Source organism: Merops nubicus, unplaced genomic scaffold (assembly GCF_000691845.1).
Source record: "Merops nubicus isolate BGI_N331 unplaced genomic scaffold, ASM69184v1 scaffold4486, whole genome shotgun sequence".
NCBI lineage: Eukaryota > Metazoa > Chordata > Aves > Coraciiformes > Meropidae > Merops > Merops nubicus.
The window spans coordinates 27518-49357 of record NW_008612770.1 but is presented as its reverse complement, the minus strand read 5'-3'; the positions used below and the strand labels follow the sequence as shown (position 1 = coordinate 49357).

The following is a 21840-nucleotide window of genomic DNA, read 5'->3' as shown; positions in this document are numbered from 1 at the left end:
GGTGCTTTTCTAACCTTTCCAGTTGTCTTTTCTGTCATTTTCCTTTGCTCACTTCCCAGTGCACACTGCTTTAATCCTAAGTGGTTTTATTCTCATTGGGATGGCTATGGATGTGGATACGTTTTTCTACCATTGTACTCTTTTCTTCATTCACTTCCCAATTTGACAAGGTTGGCATTCAAATTAGGAGGATTCCACAGAAAGACTTTTTTACTTTTTTGTTTTGTTTTAATTTTGTGTCTAAGAACCTGATCCTTCTCATGAGCAGAACAAAAAGGGATTTGGCATCAACACAGAGCAGTTGTGAACAGTTCAGAGAAGGTGGGGAGAGAATTTATCTGAATTAACAGCTGCGAATATCCTGATGTAAGCTAAAGGAAGAATTTGCTGGTAGGCGTGAGGCCAATTAAAAATAAGATTTTGGTTTTTGTGTTGATCTGCATTCCTAACTCTTTGTGATTTAGCTATTTTGTAGGCAATTTATTACCTAGTAGTGGCACACACCTTTGCTCTGGTAAAGCATAAAAATGCTTCTTGAGAGTATGTTTTACAGCAACCTATTTATTTTTAAAAAAGTATTTAATTGCATTTCTCAGCAAATTAATACTGAAAACTTTTGGTGTAATCCAGATCCCAGTGTCAATAGAAGGAAAAAAGGTGCAGCCTGCAAAAGGCAGGTGGAGGAGGTAGAGGGATGGAATTTAAGCATGGATAGTATAAGTGCTCTGTAATCCCTCATCGTTCTCTGACTGATGATGAACTACATGTACTGCCTGTTACAGCAATATTGATTGCAATCAGATGATAAAATCATTGCACAGAGAAAGAAACCACTGCAGTGAAAATGAAAAGATGGAAATGTAATGAATTCTTGACTCAAAAATGATTTCTTGGAATAAAATGAAAAACTCATTCTTATAGCTGAGAGTTAGTCATGGGAATAACAAAATGCTGAAAAAACATAACCATTTAAAAATAAAATTAATTTCAAATTATGTATTCGTCTTCAACAGCCATCCCACACTTTTCATCAACATTCCTTATGCTGCAAATTTTCCTCACTCTCAGCTTTAGCTTTACTTACAACTAATCCACTGGTATTACAGTGATGGAGATTCTTGCTGGAATGCATTAACTTCCTCCGTTAAATCCCCCCTGAGGCAAACCACTTGAAAAATATTTCCTTTGTCTAGGACACAGTTTAGTAGCTCTCTTCTTACAGTGAGATAGCATTTCTTTTTGCAGTGATTTATGTATACTATTCAAATACAAAAACTGCATTAAGTTATGTTACATTAAAAGATCTGAGATGCGCTCTCCATGAGTTAGGCAAGATTGTGTAACGAAAATTCTAGGTCTGATCCTGTTGCCATTCAGGCCCTTACTTAGAGAAACATTGTGATGTGGAGTTGCAGTGACCTAGAGTTATTAGGAACTGTGTAACTTTTGGCTTACAGAGACCAAACAGGCCTTTCAATCTCACTGATGACCACATACACCTTTAATATTTTTATTATTCATACGAACAGATTTCCTATGTGCTACTTCAAAAGAAGTAGGATCAGGACTTTTTGGGGGAAGATTTCATAGCATCTGAAATAGTCTGTTTCTTTTTTTTTTTTGTTTGTAAAAATAAAAATTGTTTTTAGGCTGGTTCTTGCATTTTTAGTGCTGTTTCCCTCACTTCAAAGCACTTTCTCACTTTCCCCAACCTGATGTCGCCGCCAAACTGTGGCAGCACACCTATGTACCATCACCCAGGCTGTTAATGGAAATGAGGAATAATCCTGGCCTCAGGACGAAGTCCTGTGGCTCCTCTCTGGAGAAACTTTCCCAAACTGACAGCAGACCATCAATTGCTGGACTTTGAGAACAATTTTTCAAACGTTGTGCTCTTACTGGGTTGGTGATTACCTCTGGAACACACCCTTGTGGCTTACTTAAGAAAATGGTGTGTGGGACAGCGTCAAAAGCTTGTCATTGTAAAGATGCATCATAACTGCTATTTGCACTCATTTGCTAGAGCAATTATCCTGTCAGAGAAGGAGTTTAGCATCAATTGATAGGAATCTTTTAATGACAAACCCATTTTGATTGTTTTTTAATAATGATCATAATCTTCCAGGTATTTACAAATTCTTAATTTAATAATTTGTTCCATTTCAAGGAACAAAAGTTAGGTTGACAGGTATAAAATGCTCTAAGTCCTCTTACCCTCTCTTTTAAAACTAACGTATTGCAATTATTTTTCTAGGATTTTAACCTTCCTTGCTTGCTCTTATTTCTTGAAAACGATCATCAATGATTCAAACATTACTTCAGCTAGTTCTCTGAACATTAATGGTGAATTTTGTCACAGCCCACTGACTTAAACATCTCCAACTTTTTTTTTTTTTTCTAATTATCATGGGATTGGGGGCCAAGCTTTCTAAGCTTGTACTTGACAATCCCGATACCATTCTGCAGTGTGTGTGCTTAGTGTCAAAAGAAACCAGTTGTAATCAGCAAAGCATGTATGCTTATGTACACCTCTGCTCAGCCAACTTGTAAATGAATGATTAAATGCTTCTTAGATTACTGGGACTTGCTACACTACCAGAGTTAATGAGACTTCACACCAGTGGCTGCTCTGCAAACAACTGCAGGCTGCTCAGTCGGGGACCTGGTGTGGTCCTCTGCCCTAAATTGTGTTTGGATGTCTACTTACTGTTGGAAATTATCTCTCTCTATGCATACTGGGGGAGAAGGAGAGCATGTTAGTGGGGAAGGAGTGCAGAGCTGAGTGTAGTCACCACTGGGCATGAGCAGCTTGTGTGCTGAGGTGTTAGGCTAGTAGGTCCTGTGCCAGCCTACCCTCAAGCACCAAGTCATGTCTTTGGTCTTGGGCAGATTGATTGGGTGAGCTCCATGCTGAGCAGTGAGGAATGTGCAGAGGTGCCTAAGCTGGGCTGGTCCCAGGTACAGGAACAGCACAGTTGGATTGGGATGTCTCTGTGACTCTGGTGATGAGCCTTGCTTCTCAGCTGACCTTAGTAATTTGGATGTGGCAGCACACTGCTGTGTCTCTGCTTCTTTTGGGGCTGAGCTGGTGTGTCCCTACAGGGCAGTACTGTGCCAAGGGATGTCCTGACACTATTCAGTGCCTGCAGAATGCCTCTAGATCTTGCACGGATACCCTCCTTGGCTTTTTTTTTTTTTAACACTTTTCCAGAACTTCAGTATCTATAGTCGTGTTCTTAAATAGTTGAAATAGGGAATAGATAGAGTATATTTATTCAGGCTGCTAAAAAGTAAGTTTTTGGTCTTTTGGGGCTTGCTGTGAGCTTTATCTGGCCAGATGTAAGAATCTGCAGTGCAATGTGCGCATCTACATCTGAGTTAGTTTGTCTAAGCTCCCCTTATAACCAAGGAGAATGGTTGCTCTATCTTGTCCTGAAACAGTTGTGAAAAATAGGTCTAAAAATGCCTTTTTTTCTCTTTTGATTCTGAGGGAAAATAATCAGCTCAGGTGTCTCTGTGGCTTTGCAGTTGCCTGTGTTCGATCAGACAAATCTCAGGCTTATTCAGGTCAATCCTGCAGAGCATGTGTAGCCATACCCTCAAAGTTACATACCAAATATGGTAAATAACGAAAGTATCAGTTCATATCTGTACCTGCTTTTTTTCCTAATTTCTCTTCCCCACTCTTTCATCTGCATTCAGTTTTACTTTGTGAGATTTTGCTAGACTGATGAATCACTTTCTTTGTGGTTAGTGCTTGCTCATTCCTCGTTTGTAGATGGTACTGATTGCAACTTTGTATGTAGGATTTGGCTGAGTAGAAGTGAAGCATGTGCACAGGATTTAAACTTCTTGCAAACGTTTGCTAGACCACCACCCAGATATTTAGTGACCCAGTAGTAGTTCACAGACAGCAGGATGAGTAACTCTGATGTAAATTGAAGGTAGGCGCAGATGATTCTTTTGTACGCTCCAGGAAACTGAACCATCACTCCTACTTTCCATGTCCTGCCCACTTGCACAGAGTTCTGTAAGTTGTGCTCTGAAGTCTACTGATCATGTCTGTGAGTCTGAATTAATGATTTGCCTGATACAGCTTTTTAAAGCACACTACTAGGGGTGTCAGGGCTGAAGAAGCTCCCAAGGACATCGCTTGCTCTGTTTCACTGCACATTCAAGCAATATTGGTGGAAGAGCTAAAGCAGATAGCCAGGAAACTGCTAAAACACAAAGGCATGGGCACTGAGCTTTCCTTTTCCCTGTCAGAGCCAGCTGATTTCACACGTGCCACACTTTAAACCAATAAATCAATGGCGAACTTGTGACCTTATTTGCTGTAATGAATCAGTTGTATTGTCATGTTCTGCAGCATATCAAACAGCAGCAAGTCTGGCTTCAGTGGCCAGCGCAGTCTGCCTGCTTCTGTGCTGCACTGAAGCTCTGTTTAAAATAAAAAAAGCATGTTTCAGCTTGATAAGGCATGTCCAATATTAACATTTGTTGCCTAGTCATACTTCACTTGGAGGTATTTGATACTAGCTAGTAGAGGTAGTAAACTTGTGCCTTCTCCGAGTTTCCTATCTAACATTTAGAGACGGCATTGTAAATATTTAAATATTACTAAAGCAGCTCTGAAGTACATTCCCAGGAAAAAAATACAGTCAGTTAACAAATGGTGGCATTGAAATGTTTTTATTACCTTGCTAGCCAAAAGCTCTGGCTGCTGTCTTAGGGTAGTGTGCAGTGCACTCCTGAAAAAGGCATCAACGTTGGAGCTGGGGGTTTGCTTGCAGGATTTTGTGGGGCACTTATCAGCATAGTTTTTCCCCAGTCTGTGGGTATTTGTCAGTACCAAAGACTCTGAAAGCTGAAGGACTGTGATATATATTTCTGTGAAATCAAAACAAATGCTATTAAATGCATTTTGTGTTAGTCTGTGGGCTTCTGTATGCCTAGCAGGCTCTAGGTCTCTGTGAAGTTACCCCTACCTGGGAATAGCTCTGGGAAGGTGATTACGTTTCTGAAAGTCTTACTGTCACAGCAGTCACACTTGCAGCACCATCCTTCAAAAGGATGTGGTGCATTCCCTTCTTGATATCAAGCAAGCAGAGTGTTGGCCTGTAATAGTTATACTGTCTAGGAGCACTTGTCATGGATAAAAGTAGTTTTAATAAAAGGATAGCCTTTGCTTCAGAGAATTTTTAAGCTAAATTCCAAGTAAGACAAGAGATGACAAATGAGCACAGACAAGGGAAAGAATCTAAGAGGCAGTAAACAGAAAAGATCAGTTCTTCCCTTCCTAACCTCTGGGATGGGCTGTAAGGAGATGCAGAGAACTTGGGAAATGGTGTGGAACTCAGATTGTCTAAGTATAAAACAAACCAAACCAAACAAAACAAAAACAAACAAAGAAACAAAAAAAAAAAAGGCATGATTGTATCTATTTCTGGCATATTAGCCATAAAATGAAAGATGCTTTGGGCTGGGTATCTGATCAAGTGCAGATAATCTTAAAAAGAAAAAAAGGTATGACTATCTAAGACAGTTTTCTTGACCTGAAAAAAGGCAGTTGTAGAGCATCATCCATTTCATTCTAAGGAGAGTGATAAAACAGATTAGATGAACTGCATCCTGAAAATGCTGATGTCTTCCTGTTGACTATAGAGATAGAACAAGCAGCTTGGACACTGGCTGGCTGTGCCACAGAGGTCTAAAGCTGGGGGGAATTGAATCCCACTGTGGTATCTTTTCTCTTCTGTGGAATTGTGCACGGGTAAAATACCAATAACCAACACTTCTTGACAGCTTATTATTGACATGCAGTCAGAAGTTTATAGGAACAAAATAAATCCTGAGTGTTGAAGCAGGGAATGATCCCCTGAAGCATTTCCCACTGTTTCTCATGTCTGGAAAGAGGGCACATGCACCATCTAGACCAATTATACTAGAAGACTTTACTTAGTCCTTTCTCAACTCCTTCCTTTTATATTCTAAGCTTATCTTAAGAAATAGCTAGGACCAGACAATGATATAAAACAGCATCTTTTAAATCTCTACTGTTTTTTTAGCCAGCTTCCCTGGCCTCTTCCTCCTCTGGATTTACAACTTAGACCTTTATAGTCTACTTAGTTACATCTCAAGTTTAAGCTAGATGTCTATGCTTCATTGCTGGCTCTTGGAGGACAGCCATGTAATATTGCTGTCAGCAAATAGCCACTGTTCTGCCTCTTGAGAGTGGCTAAATTTTAATGATGTTGGAAACCAGTTCTCACTATCCACCTTTCAAAGTGCTGTAAGATCTATGTTGAAGTGTTGTTATGTAAATGTAAGCCTTTTTTATTTCTGGAAGACTACTGTATGGAGGTGGGCAACATTGGCCTGCTTTACTTTCCAATGTGGCATTAATTATAATGCACTAGCCCATTTTCCATGCGCTGAGTCACACTGATAACCAAATGCCACATATAATTCCCTTCATTTGTTGCTCTGAAATTCCCTGGCAGATGTGAAACATATGCTAAGCACAGTTTCTCTGGAGGAGCGCTTTGCTGTGTGAAGGGATTGTTTAGACGTGTGATCAGGAGAGACTACTGTGAGTATGAGAAGTGACCTCCTGCACTACACAGATCTGGAACCTCACCTGGAAATTTTGGTGAAATCCAGAACATCAGTTTGAGATCTGGTATCTTCAGAAAAATGCCCTGGTGAATGGAACAGGAGGAGTTTGAGGCAATGACTTTTCTCCCCCAAAAGCGGTATGAGACGGTGAGTTTTCCAGGGCAGGGGGCCATCTCTGCTTGATCTCGGTGTGGGTTTCTTAGGTGCTACTGCAATACAGATCGTAAGTACAGTGAATTTTTTTATTCAGCTAAATGATCTGGCAGCAAGGTTTCTCTGTACAGTGACGGTAGAGAGGGTAACAGCAACCCTGTAATGAGCCTCTTGGTAATGCAATAGAAATAAGCAGTTTCCTTCAGAATCCCTTTTCCAGCTACGTTTCTGTGTCAGTACATATTTTTATTATCAGCTCTTGGCTACTTCTTGCTTGCTGCAATTTCATCAGAATTTGGTGAACTTAAGCGTTTTTTCTGCTTTCATTTGTAAAAAGCAGGAAGTACAATTCTATGAAGTATTGAAAGCAATTCATAATAGAAATCTCTGCTAATAGAAGAGGTGATAAAGCAGGCATTTGAAAGTGTTCAGATTTGGAGCTAGAAGAAAGATAATAGCTAATTGAACAATTATTTCTGTATTAGATAATAAGAGCTGCTGAAATTGCTAGTTGCATAAATGAGACGTCCTGCATTATTGATCAGGCTTCTTTGTTTTAGCTGCACTGTGGAAGTATACATTTCACTTTTGCAAGGCAATTTATCAGATCTAAACTTGATGTGCAGTGATCCATTTATATGGTAATTATTTTTTTTTTTTCAGAAAAAAATCTAAATACTGAAATATGTTTAAAGTAAGGCTGCTTTATGTATCTAATGGGCTACCATTATGGAACAGGAACATATCCATTGGCATAATCAGTTTTATCAGTAATCTACCTAGTCTAGTGTTTTACCTCTCTCTGATAATAAACAGTGTTTCGGGAGTCTAACAAACCTGGTTGCTTCAACTGAGGAATGTTACATGTAACAGGTATGGTCCTTCCTGACCTTGTGAGATGGTTTAGTCATCATATGAGGTGTAGTTACTCTTAGTAATTAAAAGCAGTGAAAAAGAATATTGGAATACAATCTCTAAAGCCCTCTAAAACCTTGAGGTCAAACATACACGTTAATGACATTTTTGTTTGAGTTTCCATGATGCTGTGATGGTTGTAATATTATCTATTCTAATTTTGCTCAAAGGATTTGGATTTCAAATAAACCTATTCCAAAAGGAAGCATGAAAACCAAGCTAAACAAAAGCTATCATCCTGTTACTACCATAAGTTGCTTTGTAATATGCCATGATTAAACATTTTGACCTTGATAAGTTACAGTAGAAAAGGGGGGAAAATTATATGTATTCCTTATAATCTTACTATTTTTCTTTGGAGGCACGATTTTTACTTAGCTTTGGTGAAAGAATGATGATTGCACATATTTCTGAAATCCATTGTCTGTAACATTAATTCCTTTAAAAACAACAACAAAAAAAATGTATTAGTGAACCCTTTTTACACTATGGCTTTAGAATAGGAGAGGCCTTGCAGTCAATTATTTATGTGCAATAAGTACTGAAAGCCTAATTATCTCAGAATAATCAATGTTTGGCTGAAGCTTGAGAACACTAACAGCTAATCTTGAAAGTCCTGATCCAGTGTCATTTGAAATAATGGCAGAACTCCCATTGATTTTAAGCAGAGGAAGATGAGGCCAAAAAGTATTTATTTGAGAGAGAGTTTTAGATAAGTAGTTGAAAAACATCTGTAAAAGAACAGAAAACTTGACTTTCATTCTCCACATAATGACCGTGTGAAATATTTCAGCAGATTGGAGCTCTTGACTTCAAAATGATGTATATTTGTATTTTCTGTTGCCTTGGGGAGCCTTGTACCACTGAGCTGGTGTTAATGTCTCTAGGAATAGAGGGATGGCAAATGGAAAAAATACAAGCAAACTGTGGTGGAGTGAGGAGACTTGATGAAATATTGAAATACCTCTTTGTTTAATACTCAGGTTACTTTTTGTTTTTCCTTGAATCCCCTACAAAGTCTTCTCTCCAGGATATGCTCTCACTCATTCTGATGGGGCCTGCCGTTGTTATCTCTCTTCAGCAACTCTGATAAGTGCCTGAGTCAATGCAGAGTGCCTTGTGGTATGTGGGAGCCTCCCTCCTCCTGGGACTTTTGGAAGATAACATGAGAAATTAAGGAAGTGACACCCAAAATGCAAGAGAGAGTGCCAGTGCTTCAGGCCACCTTCTGGTGCAGGGTCTGGTGCAGGCTTGGCCTTGTGGATGGTCTATCAGCTTGTAGGACAGGGCTGGACAAAGAAGCCAAGGAGGTATTCAAAGATTGCAGGGGAGAAGGATGGAGGAGTTTCTTGTGTGCAGTGGGCCTTTCCATTCCCAGACAGGGGGCTGCCATTTTCTGAGAATGCATGAATGATGAAGGGTGGATTTTGGCTGCATTTGGAGGAATTTCTGAAATGCATGCCTGTCCAAGCCAAAAACACCATCAGAACTTCATTTCAAAGGCTGTTTCTTCTCATTTGCTTATCTACAGAGAATAGGGAAACCAAGAAAGAAGGCAGAATGGTTCTGATGAGTACAGCAGTGACTTAAAAAAAAAAAAGTAGGTGTGCTCTGTGCTGTTGTTTCTGCTGGGGTGATGTATAGGTGGTAGATTCTGTTTAATAGTGCTAATCTGTTACCACCCTTGGAGGGTGTGTGTCTATTTGAGTGGAGTTGCTTTTGAATAGAAGAGTTTATTTTCTGAAGGAAAGGAGTTCTTTCCTATTCTTTTACTGACCGTCATGGGGGATGTCCAGCACTGTCAGGACTGAATGGCAAAATAGAAAAGCTTTCCTCTAGTGAGGAAGAGTCAGCATCAGGAAGCAGCCTGTAGATAAGCAGATATCGCTAAGTAGGGAAGTGGGACAGATACCCTGAGACAGCATCTGGCAGAGCAAGTGAAGAGATAGGAACTCTCCTTTCCAGAGAAAGGCAGAGAAGCAGCTGTAGGGAGCCAGCTCCTAGAAAAGAGCCAAAAGTTCTGAAACACCATAATATTTAGGTGCTGAGCTCACACTGATTTCAGTCTTAACAAGTGCTATATTTAGTTTCACTTATGTTCCTTAATAGAGTCCTAGTCCAATTTAGGAACATAGTGGCATCGGAGAAACTTTTAGCATTTTGTCACCTTTTTCCATCTCAGAATATTTTTCCCTGCTCCTACAAATAGGAGACAAAATACTGAACTTGGCAAAGCATATTCGATAGTCCAGTTTGGCTTATATATTTACCTATCTATTTACTTAGACCATAAAATCATAATTGTTGAACAGAACGGGTTGGATTGGAAGAGGCCTTGAAGATCATCTGGTTCCAACACCCCTGCCATGGGCCAGGAATAATAATATCAGAGTATAACAAAAAACTGTGAGAGTATTGCTAAGTGATTTAACAATACTCTGTTTAATAAACTAAAGTGGATTTTTCCTTCCTCTAAAAGAGTGAGACAGATTCTCTGGTTTCTCATTCAGTCACACATTAAGACAGATGTGACCAAGTATTTTTAGTTGGAGATTTGGAGCGGCTAAAGTAAGAAATCCTCTTAATAATAGGAGCTTTTTTTAAACTATCTTTTATACCACTGTAATTCTATTGACTTCACAAGATTTATTTCTAATACACTCTGATAGGAAAAGAGTACCAGGTTGTGGACACTGTTATTTTTCTTTCATGCTGTGAGGGTAACATTAACACTGTGCTTGAGTCCTTCTAATGAAAGAACTATTCTGTATAGCATTTCCTTTTTGCTATTTGATGACATGCTTCAATACATAAGTAAACATGCATAGGTAAATAAGTACCAAATACGAACATAGAACATGATCATTACTTATTTTCCTGTTGATGAAGATAGTTTTCTAGTTTTTGTGAAGCATCACAAGTCATCCTGGGTTTCCTCTATGACTGCAAGCTGGGATGTGTATGAAACGGGCAGGGCAGAGGTAGACTATAAAACTTTAGCAATTTTCATCAATTTTGCTTTGAATGACAAGAAATATTAAGCTTCTGTCTTCCAGGAGAATATTTCTCAGTAAACTGTGTTTGTCAATAGCTTTCAAATTTCAGCCTTATGCTTTTGTTATTAAATGAAGCAAGGTTGTAGGGAGATATACTTTATTAATTTATTTATTAGACCAACTTATATTGTTGGATAAAAACCAGATAAGCTTCCATGTGTGGAAATCCATCCTCACTTTTGAAACAAGCCAATTTCAAGGCAAGCGTAGACTGGAGACAATTGTTTTGAGTTTAACTTTGTATAGTGATCAGCTGAACAAATAGAAGATAAAAAGGTGACTGACACCTTGAAGCAAATGAGGATGTTAGTGAAGGGAGAGTTGAAAAGGTTACAATAAGTGTGTCTGCAATAGTTAACTGAGTCTGAGGGTGCTGCTGTTAATTAAAAAGAGTCAATGCAAGGAAGAAGAAAACTGGACAGCAGAAATCTGGACAGGTGTGATTCACCATATCCAACTATACAATAAACATTTTGGAGGAGACTGATTAAATCATGAATCAAAGCCTTATTTTCATTGGGACACAGGAACACAATATTGCATCTCCAACGGTGGGTGACAAAAAGTGGGTGCTTGAAGAAGTAATTTTAAGCCTTGGGGTGTTTAGGAGTTTCTTAAAGCTGTAAAATATTTATAAATCTCTTAAAGGTAGGACAGTGAGCAGTCCAAGCTAGTTACTCTAGGCTCTCAATGGTGAAAAACAGGCACACTGGAGAAATGCTTTAGTCTTGTATTGAAATAGTTGTTTAGGGCTGTTTCTCTCCTTTGGCTGTAAAGGCAGTCTAGAGGGAGTAACTCCAATTTAGGCAGTTGACTTCTGAAGTGAACTGACATCTGAAGTGAATCTCCCTCGAATCTCCAGGACCATGAAACACAATAGGGTTGCAGGAATGGCCTTGAGTACTGGCCCAGGACCATCTGCATTGCCATAGGCTGTTCCCAGCAGGTGTCTGGGTATGTACGTCCGTTTTGGAAATGGAAAGGGAAGTACTGAGTGGATGCAGGCCCTGCTGTGCCACTTGGCTTTGATGCCAGAAGGCAGAATGGGACTTGTCTTATCTAGCCAGCATCAGCACAGACTGCACATGAAACCAAGGACTTAGAAGTCCCTAAGCCTTAAAAGCTGGACCCTCATGCAGTTTTCAGAAATGTCTCCATTGCACTACCTTTACTCTAAAACCAAGATGAGATCTTGCCAGAAATATATATATATATATTTTTTTTTTTTTTCCAGAAAGGTAGTCCTTTCAATCCAATAATCAATGATCATTGGATTAATCAATCAGTTATCATTGCATTTGTTCTCTGGGCATTAAATTAAAATAGCAATTATTCTTTTAAATGTTTATATAGATCTCTGCTGCTCTTTATTTTGTTATTCTTTCCTAAAACAATGACATTGCTGTAGAAGTGTTTTATGTTTGTTGGTTTGTTTGTTTTTAAATCTTTTTCTCCAGTTTAATAAGCATTAGGAAACCTTAGTAAGTCTTCCTTTTTAAAAATGAAACTCTGTTCACTGAAAACTGCAGCAAATTACTGGATGCTCAATATTTGAGTTCCCTGGGAAACTCATACAGCACTAAGCTTTTGCTCACAAGCTGACCTTCTTTCATTATATAAGAAAAAAGTAATCTATGAAAGTCAGGTTGAAGATAAGATCAGCATGGTGGGCAGGTAATTACATTAAGTAATGTTCAGTCATTAGATGAAATGTACAGTTGATCCTCTGGCTTAGATGTGGGCGAGGAATATGATCTAGCTTTACTGGTATAAAAGAAAGATGCAACTTTTTCATACATCAGTTTCAGGAACATATATCCAAGCATCAAGGACAGCTCACCTTCAAACACCATTCTGCAGTTTCTCAGCTGTCTGACTTAGTGAACAAGGGAGGTAATATATTTTTAATTTTTTTTTTACTGTTAGAAGAGGAACAATTATATATTACTTTTTTTTTACATTCTCTCTCCCTTCTCTTCAAAAGTTTTCTTCTTCCATTCTGTCAGTTTTTACTTTTAAAATTAACTTAAAGGTTACTTTGGGACTAAAACATCGATGATTGGGGTAAAACTAGCTTTGTAAGTAAGAGAAGACAAGGTTCTCGAATTGTATTGCACCTAAATGTTGATATTTTGTAATTTCTGATTGAGCATCATAATTCTGCTTCAGTAACTTTGTCTTTTTCTCCTGGACAATGGTGATGCTGTCAAATGTCAAACATTACACAATCGGTGGTACAGACACATCATTTAGAGTCTTTAAATTGAAAGGCATGATTAGCTATGTTAAGAGAAAGAAAAAGAAAGTGCTAGTGAAGATTTCTCAGTGTTCAGCAGTTAGCAGGCTACCATGGACATGATGCTGGACTACAAGTGAAGTGATGGCAGTTGTAGTTAACTGTTGCTGTGATAAAGCTGTACCTCACGGCCAAGCATCCCAGAAAGAAATGAACACAGTGTGCAAAGTGTTCAACTGCTGTTGGGTAAGACAGCACCACCACCACTCTGTGGGAAAGTATAGAGGAATGTCCCAAGTTTATGCTGAAAACATCAGGTTATTTTATACAGTTGGTACAAAGGATGCCCATTGAGGAGCGCTTGCTGGCATGTCTTTGCCAGAGTGTGGCCACCAAGTTAGATGAGGGATTCTGATCCAGTGGAGCTTCACATGAATGTGAAGCCATCCACAGAGTCCCACATGTACCTGAACAGAAGACCTGTTTGCGAATACAGATGATCACCTGTCTGTCTGATGATAACTGATAATGTGATGCTTATTTACAAAAAAAAAAAAAAGACAAAATATTGTAAATAATGCGGTGAGACTTTATCTGCTGAGGAAGACTTATAATTGCCATCTTTCCAAAGAGCAACTGGAATTCATGCATTGTATAAAGTTCTGATAGGTTAAGAAAGATAATATTTAAGAGAGCAAAGTAAAAGCTTCCTTTGATTTGATGGTGAGATGAAATGAGTGGTGTAAATGCTGCCTGTGCTGGGCACAATCAGACAGCCAAGGCAGAGCATCGGGCAAAATGGATGTCTCATTGCAGTAGTAGAGGAGATCACATCTGGGTTTTATTGACAGGGATCTTTGGGTTTTTTTGTGTGAGCCTGACAGTCTGACTCAATAGATGAAGTGCAAAAATGCAATTTCAATTCCCCTTTTGGTTAATATAATTTAAACAACTTCCCTCTGGGATTGCCTCAAACCCTTATAATGTACCAAATCACAGCATTATGTGTTCTTAAAAACATTAGGATGGAGAATGCCACTGTACCTTCAGCAAAGAGCATGAAGTCATGGAATAATCAGTCAAGGGTGTGGTGTTATTCCTGTGGAAGGCATCTTATTGGAGCTGTTGGTGTATCCAGGTTATTAAAAGGCTCAGGATGATGTGGAAACCCATCATTTGGAAAAGGCTGTTTTCTCCTGCTGGTGCATGAGCCCCTCCAGTTGGCTCTTCATGCTCTTAGGAATGTATTCTTGATGTTAAACTGTGGAACTGTGTCCCAGTGCAGGCAAGTCTGCCAGCAGTCACCCTCTCTATGGGGCTGGAAAGAGCGCAGGCAATAAACAACCTTAAAAAAAAGCATTATTTGCTGGAGAGACCCAGACAATTTGTTCAGTGAGACTCCATAGATGTGGCTTAGCTCAGTTCAGTTTCCAAAGTGTTTGGCAGGACCATAGACGGCTGTGAATCTAGATGGTATGAAGGACCACTTTTCTCTTGTGGACACAGGTTACTCTTGCCAAGGGAACAGGGTGCAGACAGCTGGCAGCTGCTTCTCAAAAACCTGAGAGCCACGTTCAGCACTTCCATGGCGTACCGTTAATGACATCTCCAGTTTTCTTTGCCACCAGTTGGCTAACATTAGAAGACTATTTCTTGTACTCAGATGGATTTTTAGTAAAAGCCCAAGCAGAGATGAGTAACTAACTGTGACTTGCATTCAGCCTGCACACATATATATCTCCATACTTTGAACTAGCTTTTTGATGCCTCTTCCAAATGCTTCTTTACAATGCTTCCACTATTGCTGTCAATATTTTTTTCTTGCTGTTCATTATTGGCTGCTTTTAACTCCTTTGTTTTCTGCCAGCATGAACTGACTTGCTGGGCAGGTGGGAGGGAGGAGGCAAAGTTCCTTGTACCCAGCTCCCAACCTCTCCCACCTGTTAATTACAACCTTGTTGGCCTCTTAGCCACTCAAGTTAGCTAGGTTCAGGTCAGTCTCTTCTAGTTTTTGCTGTATATTAGAAAGAGTTTCTACTTTTGTGCCTTCATTGATTCTACTAAGAGCATTGCACCTGATCTGGCTCATAAACTTTGCTTCTTTCCACTGTGCTAACCCTGGTCAGGCAAGGACCATGCTCTTATCGTGAAGCCTGAGCGTGATCTTTTTTTGCCTGCTGCAATGATGGAGCTCTCCTTGATTTCCCCCCCCTCCGGTTTCAGATTCTTTTTAGGGCCTCTGCTCCACTGCCACCTGAACTGCTACTTTTGATGACTGTATTGTACATCTCTTTAATCAATGAACCAAGACCTTCTGACCTGTGCGTAACAGCCTCACGTCCCCATATATCTCTGGGAATTTGTGCAGTGATTGAGCATGCCTCTGCTAATCGATACTCTCTTTGCACACATCCCAGTGCTCCAAGTTCAATCTCAGATAATGAGACAAGGCAAGTACCTTCAATCCTTGGACCACCTCAGGTTTGCCTCTCCCTCCAGATGTGAGCAGGCATTATTTGAACATTTGCATCACTGTGGCAGTCCTTGCAGGGATTCCACTGATTAGGTGCAAAGTATGCAAAGAAATAAGTTTCTATTATGTGAAAGCCATCTTTGTTTAATTATACTTGATTTTCTACCATCTTTCCTGGTTAGGGTTGGCAGTGCCTCCTCTGATTAGTATAGCATGCTTGAATAATCTCTGTGCCAAATCACAAGATCCGTTCTTTGTTGATGGCATCATTGTCCTTCTAATTGCCACCTCATTTTTTTAGAAACATTTGGTGTCATAATTTGATCTTTCCCATGAGAATATTTATCATGGAGTAGCAGCACTGACTACTGGTATATTTGGAAGATGAGAATTTCTTAAGCAGTTAAGGATTGAATGCTTTTTTTTTTCCCCCTTTGCTAAGCACAGTAGCTTTCAGTATCTAAAATGTATATATAGAGTGTTTTCAGCTTGGGGCCTTAGTCCTGCAGTCAGACATTAGCACATGCCTTGTGTGATAGCTTGTCTTCTGAAGTCAGCGGATCAGGTGATCTACACAGGCACAGGAGAAACTGTTCAAAAGATCCAGTTGCAAGAGTCTGGAGATGCCAGTGCACACACAGCCCAAAGGAGCTGTCACTTAGGTCCAGGCACAGCCTGGGCAGGTGACCGCAGAGGTGGAGAGATCTGCGTGATCAGATAACAGTTTCTGAGGCAAATAGTTTGGTGCTTAGGAGCTGCAGGCTTGAGATGCTGCCTGAGGTGATGGGCTGAAGCCAGTCGGGACCAGCTGGGGCTGGTGAACGAGGGGCTGCTGCACAGCCACACTCAAGCACCCTCTCGCCTTTCAGGGTGGAGGTGAGCAGTGCTCAGCCTGGTCCCTCATAGGATAATCTGCAAAGGCAGGGAAAGTCCTCCTCTTGAGATGTGGTCTGTCTCAGCAATAAACAGACCTTGAGACTCAATCCTTTGGCCAGCCTGGTTGGGTGAAGGAAGGAGTGCTGCTCTCACCTGTACAGCCTGCCCCAGATGGGGAATTAATACTTCAGCATCCTTTATACATCTTTTTCTCCATGGACCCAGTTACTTCATCATGGGATGGGTATAAGTATTTCTTGTTCATTTCTAGAGGAAGCATTCAGGCCTATGCTTTAGAAGAAAATATTTTTTAGGGGGGAAATTCTGTTTTCTGAGTGAGAGACTGAGCCAAAAAGTCTAGCTTGGCCTAACTTTCAGATCCTGCCTGACTTTCCAGGGAGGGAAGTCCTCCCAGGCCATGCCACAGGCACTTAGCAGTTCTCTGGCTTAAAGGAGACATCAGTTTCTTATGCCCAGTTTATGACCATAATTTTTGTCTCTGACCAGGCTGGTACAGAATGCTTCAGAATAATTGTAAAAGTCCTGTGGTAGTTACAAAAAAGCTTCCTACCTACCTGTGTGTAGCCCTTATTTAGCACATCTGATGTTTGGATGTGGAGAGACTTGATTTTTTTTTCTTCCTTCCCTCCTCCATGAAATTTTAACTCTGAATAATAATGGAAAAAAAGTCAATTTTTAAAAATCAAGCAAAGAATTTGATATGAAATTCATAGTTACATCTTATCTGTCCTGCATTTTTAATGTTATGGTTCCCCTGTTACTCCTATCAGAAGTACACATTACCATGTGGTCTATAGACTTGATCTGGATCAGATATAGTCACACGATTGCATTTCTGTTGAATAATCCAGAGAACAAATAGTATGCTATCTATGGACACTTCATCTCGTGTGCTAACTGTAGGACAGACATGCAATGCCATGTGCAGACTTCTTACACAAAATTCATCAGCTGAAAAGATTTTTATAAGTTCAACCCAACCAGTACGTGTTTATACCAAACCAGCTTTCTGTTACTTGGAACCCAAAAGCAAAGTTGCTGTGTCAGTAAAATGAAGCCTGAAAGAAATCTGTGTCTGGAAGGTTGCAGTGATGATAAACTCCTTGGGACATGCCTGACCCTGGGTGATGCAGGTGGCCCTGGGCCTGTTTCAAGCCCTCCTGAGCTCTCCCGGCACTGTGTCTCCATGTAGTGCCTCCCAAACTGCATAGGTAGGAAGGGCTTTTGCCAAGTCCACCACTAGACCGTGTCCCTTAGTGCCACATCTACACGACTTTTACACACATCCAGGGATGGTGACTCAACCACTTCCCTGGGCAGCCTGTTCCAGTGCTTGACAACCCTTGCAGTGAAGAAGTTTTTCCAAATATCTGACCTAAACCTCCCCTGGCAGAACTCGAAGCTGTTTCAGTGTGCGGACAAATAATCTGACTCTTGATTCAGGAACTTATGTTCTGATGTAAAATTATTTTCCCTGAAATTAGTCTTTCCATGTCTCACATTCTGCAGATTCTTTTGCCTTCTCCATAAGCATTTTCTAGCTTTATCCACTCTCTCGTAACTATCAGGCAGTTATGACATTTGAAGTTTTTGTGCTGTGGCTTATGTTAATATTCACAAAATAAAAATTGCTAAGGCCAGAAAGAAAGCACATTTTTGTTATTGTGATGAAGCAATTTTCCAAGCCTATAAAATGCACATCAATACACTGCATTTCGTTTCTGATCTTGGTTCTAAATTATTTCTGTCACTTGCACTGAATGCTGTATCAATGTGTAGCCTAGATACCAGTGCTGTGCTCAGTGCAAAACAGTCCTTTGAAAATGTCTATTTGTATTTCCAGACAGATCATGGATTGCTACAGGAAGTATGCAGCTGTCACTTTGACCATTTTATCTGTATTTCTGCATCTTCTTCATACTTTCCCAGATGGAGAATTTCTCATGCAGGGTAAGCTGCTTTCAGCATTCAGAAATACAGCAATTATTTATAAAGGATGTTAATGAAACTTTCACGTTTTATAACTGTGGCCATAAATCTTATCGTTTGGTTGCCTTTATTGGCACTGAGATATGAAGGTATAATAAATCAAGATAATTTTGCCATGAATATACTTCCTGTTTTTTCCCTAAACTTGACTTCTCCAGGTCAAGAGTATCCCAGATGACCATGTTCTCATGCTGATGTGAGTGATCTTAATCCTTGAAATATTCTCAGGAACATTTTTGTTTCTTGTACTCCTGAGGTCTAAATGGCAAGGTAATATCAGGAACACAGAACCATAGCTTCTCATAATATGCAGAATATTTTTCCTCTGTAGATCCTAGAATATGGGATGTCGGTGGTGTAACACTCTATAAAAGAGGAATATTGGGAAGATTTATGGGGTTGTTTTGGAGATTATGTTGGTTTTTTATTTTTTAGCCTCACACGGAATATAGAAAAATGAGAGTTACAAATATCTTGGGATAACTGGCCATTTTAAAACTCTTGATAATAGAGTCTTGCCTGAAAATAGGCAATGTCTAAGAAGCACCACAAATCCTACTGGTGCTATTTAACTATCTATAGCTAGTAGGAAGCTTTCTAAGGACAGCTAGCTCAGTAGACGTACACAAAAAAAAAAAAAACCTCCACAGCTGTCAACAAAATTGAAAAGTAAACCAGAAAAGATAAAATAATGCTTGTGCCTTGCCTAGAAAGCCACAGTGTAGTTTTACAGCCAGTGTGTGCTGCAGAGTTGAAGGACTCTAAAGAGGGGAGTTTTGGTGGCTGTGCTTTTCTGTTCTGCAGACGTCAAGCAGCAGAATGTGGCTGGTTATTCCTCCGACCGCTCACATTTTCCCTTTCTTTTTGAAAATGAAATACAGCGGAGACCAAGTAAAAGTTTCTTCCATATATTTTTATGGCAGGTTGTCCAGAGTGCAAGCTAGGAGAGAACAGATTCTTTTCCAAGCCAGGAGCACCCATTTACCAGTGCACTGGGTGCTGTTTCTCCCGGGCCTATCCCACACCTATGAGGTCCAAGAAGACTATGCTCGTTCCAAAGAATATTACATCAGAAGCAACGTGCTGTGTAGCAAAGGCTTTTACCAAGGTGAGGGTGTTAATGAGACCTGGTTAAGCTGCTTTTAGGATGCAATGTCTAGCTGAAGCAGTGATTAGAAAAGAATACGGTTTTGCCAGAGGACATTGGAGAACTATTTGAGGGAAGCATCCTTGGCATTTGTGTCCTTTGTGCTTGGGTTCTTTCTTTTTTCAAAGAGGAAATTAGTGTCAGCCAGTAATGAGGCTGATATTCAGTTGGGTTGTAGTACAGTGCCACTGGCTTCACTGAAACTGCTTTGACTCGTGACACCTACTGTTCTGATGGTAGACTTGTCCCCTCATTTTCAGCTCCCCTGGATGTGCACCCTCCCCTTAAATGCTATGCAATGTATATTTGATGTTAATAAGTCACTTTCCTTCTTTCTTGCTTTGCAGTTCTCTGGGAAGGTGGCTGGTCAATACTGTAAATTACATATGTGAGAACAAGGGACCAAAGCCATCTGTGCTTATTAGATTGAAATTGTGTTTTACTTTTAACAGTATAACCAAGAGGGAACTGTAAATGTGTGCAACTACTTTGAACATTTAACTCTTTCATCTGGAAGGTCCTTCTAAAGAGAGATTCTGCTAAAAGTGGTTACTTTGGGAGTGATTCAGCGCCAGGTGAAGAAACCTTAAATTTTAATGGTGAGCTAGTTGAAACAAGCTAAGGTGTCTGTCTTATGCTGATCTGAATCAGGCTCATTAAGTGTGCCGACTAGAGGCTCAGTTCAGTTACCCACTCACAGATTTGGTGCTGTTTGAGATACCCTGGGATACTGAAGATGCCTGTGTATGGCTGGCAGATGCAGGACCCATGAAAGACCTTCTAGAGTAGGAAGCTGGAGGCTTGATGAGATCCCTTCTGACATCTCGAATGGCAATTGGCAGCTCTGTGTGTGCAGCTTAAGAGAGCGCTGGGTCTCCACTGGCTGTGATGAGAGCCCAGATACATGACTGGCTTACAGACACCTACAGCTGAACTCATCCTGGCTCTTCATCTCAGTACAGCATAGATCTTTTTCTAGACTGCCAAGATTATGCTTGCCCTGAGGCAGCAACTAGAATTTGGCTGAGATTGTGAAGCCAAAACACAAAGATGACGCACAGTGTTTGTGGTCTTCGTTTTTATAATTCCCAGGTGAAATATTTTAAGGACACTTCCTGATTTTGGATAGATTGGTTACTTGGCACTCTTTGAAGATTAGACACTTTAAGAAGTGCCAAATTAAGGACACCAAACTGTGTCACTATGCGTGTCACTATTGAAAAACTTCTTTTTATGGCTCCAAAAGCCACTGATGATGCAGCTTCACAGGTTGGCATTCAGAAGCTATTCTAGTATATGCACCCCAAAGAGTCTCTATAGCTTGTGGTTAAGAATAAGGCTTCAGACATCTTTTACTTGAGAATGCTGTTTTTACTGCCTAGCTAATTCTAATTATTTGTTATATATGTGTGTTTTCTTTTTTAAGATTACCCTTAAGGACAATGTGAAGATTGAGAACCATACAGATTGTCACTGCAGTACCTGCTACTATCATAAATCCTAAAGCCTGTCTCTTTGTTAATGATGAAGGACAACGGTGAATGGAATGTTTGTTTTGCAGCTTTTATAGCACTGCTGTGTAAAATCTTGTGTTTTCTGGTCATACAGTGGATAGACCTTTGAAGAAGATGAATGACTGGTTTGTTTTCTCTTTGCTTCTTCATGCATTTAAGTAAGTTTAATTATTTCCATTAGGGATGAAATACAGCACTTGCATGACAACTGAATGCTTGATCTATTTTTAAAATAAACTGTCAGTTAAATCATCAATGCTTCTTGAGGAAAAATGATGATTTAATAGCTTAAAACAAAAAAAATATTCTGCTGCAGTTAATTTCTAGGTTTCTTTTTTTTTTTTAGGGGAGAGGGAGGAAAGGGAGGTATAGGAAAGCAGACAGGAAGAGAAGCAATCATTTCCTTGTATTTATTTAGTGAATAGATGTTTTGAAAACTCAACTTTTTGTTTCTCTTTTTTCTTTTCCACTTTTTCTTTACATGGTGGGCAGAAAGGGTGACAGTGTATCATCTATCCATGGCGCTCTGTCTTTCTGTGCCATCTTTTATTTTTCTTTGAGTTTCATCTCCTCCCATGTAGATAGGTAAATGGATGCAGAATCGGACACGAAAAAGAATTGTACATTTTCATGTAGCAGTGGTGGTGTAGAGGAGTAGTACCACAGTGTTACCAGTTTAAGGTATGCCTGAGCAGCATGGTATAGGGCTTTAGTAATTCCCAAATGTAGTAATTCCCAAATGTAATAATTCCCAAATGCTGGACCCAGACATACAAATGGGAAAGGTAGTGGATATGGTAAGCAAGAAGAGGACCACTGAAAATGTACTCAGAATACGTGGC

General features: G+C 39.9%; 1 protein-coding gene across 1 annotated transcript; it reads left to right on the top strand.

Moving 5' to 3' along the window:
* The first annotated feature begins 12542 nt into the window (after nucleotides 1-12542).
* Nucleotides 12543-21318, top strand: CGA (glycoprotein hormones, alpha polypeptide). The gene is made up of 4 exons (XM_008941639.1): nucleotides 12543-12635; nucleotides 18192-18298; nucleotides 19261-19445; nucleotides 20911-21318. Exons 2-4 carry the CDS (start codon nucleotides 18199-18201, stop codon nucleotides 20986-20988), a joined length of 363 nt encoding a protein of 120 aa, XP_008939887.1. The 5' UTR covers nucleotides 12543-12635; nucleotides 18192-18198; the 3' UTR covers nucleotides 20989-21318.
* Nucleotides 21319-21840: the final 522 nt, after the last annotated feature.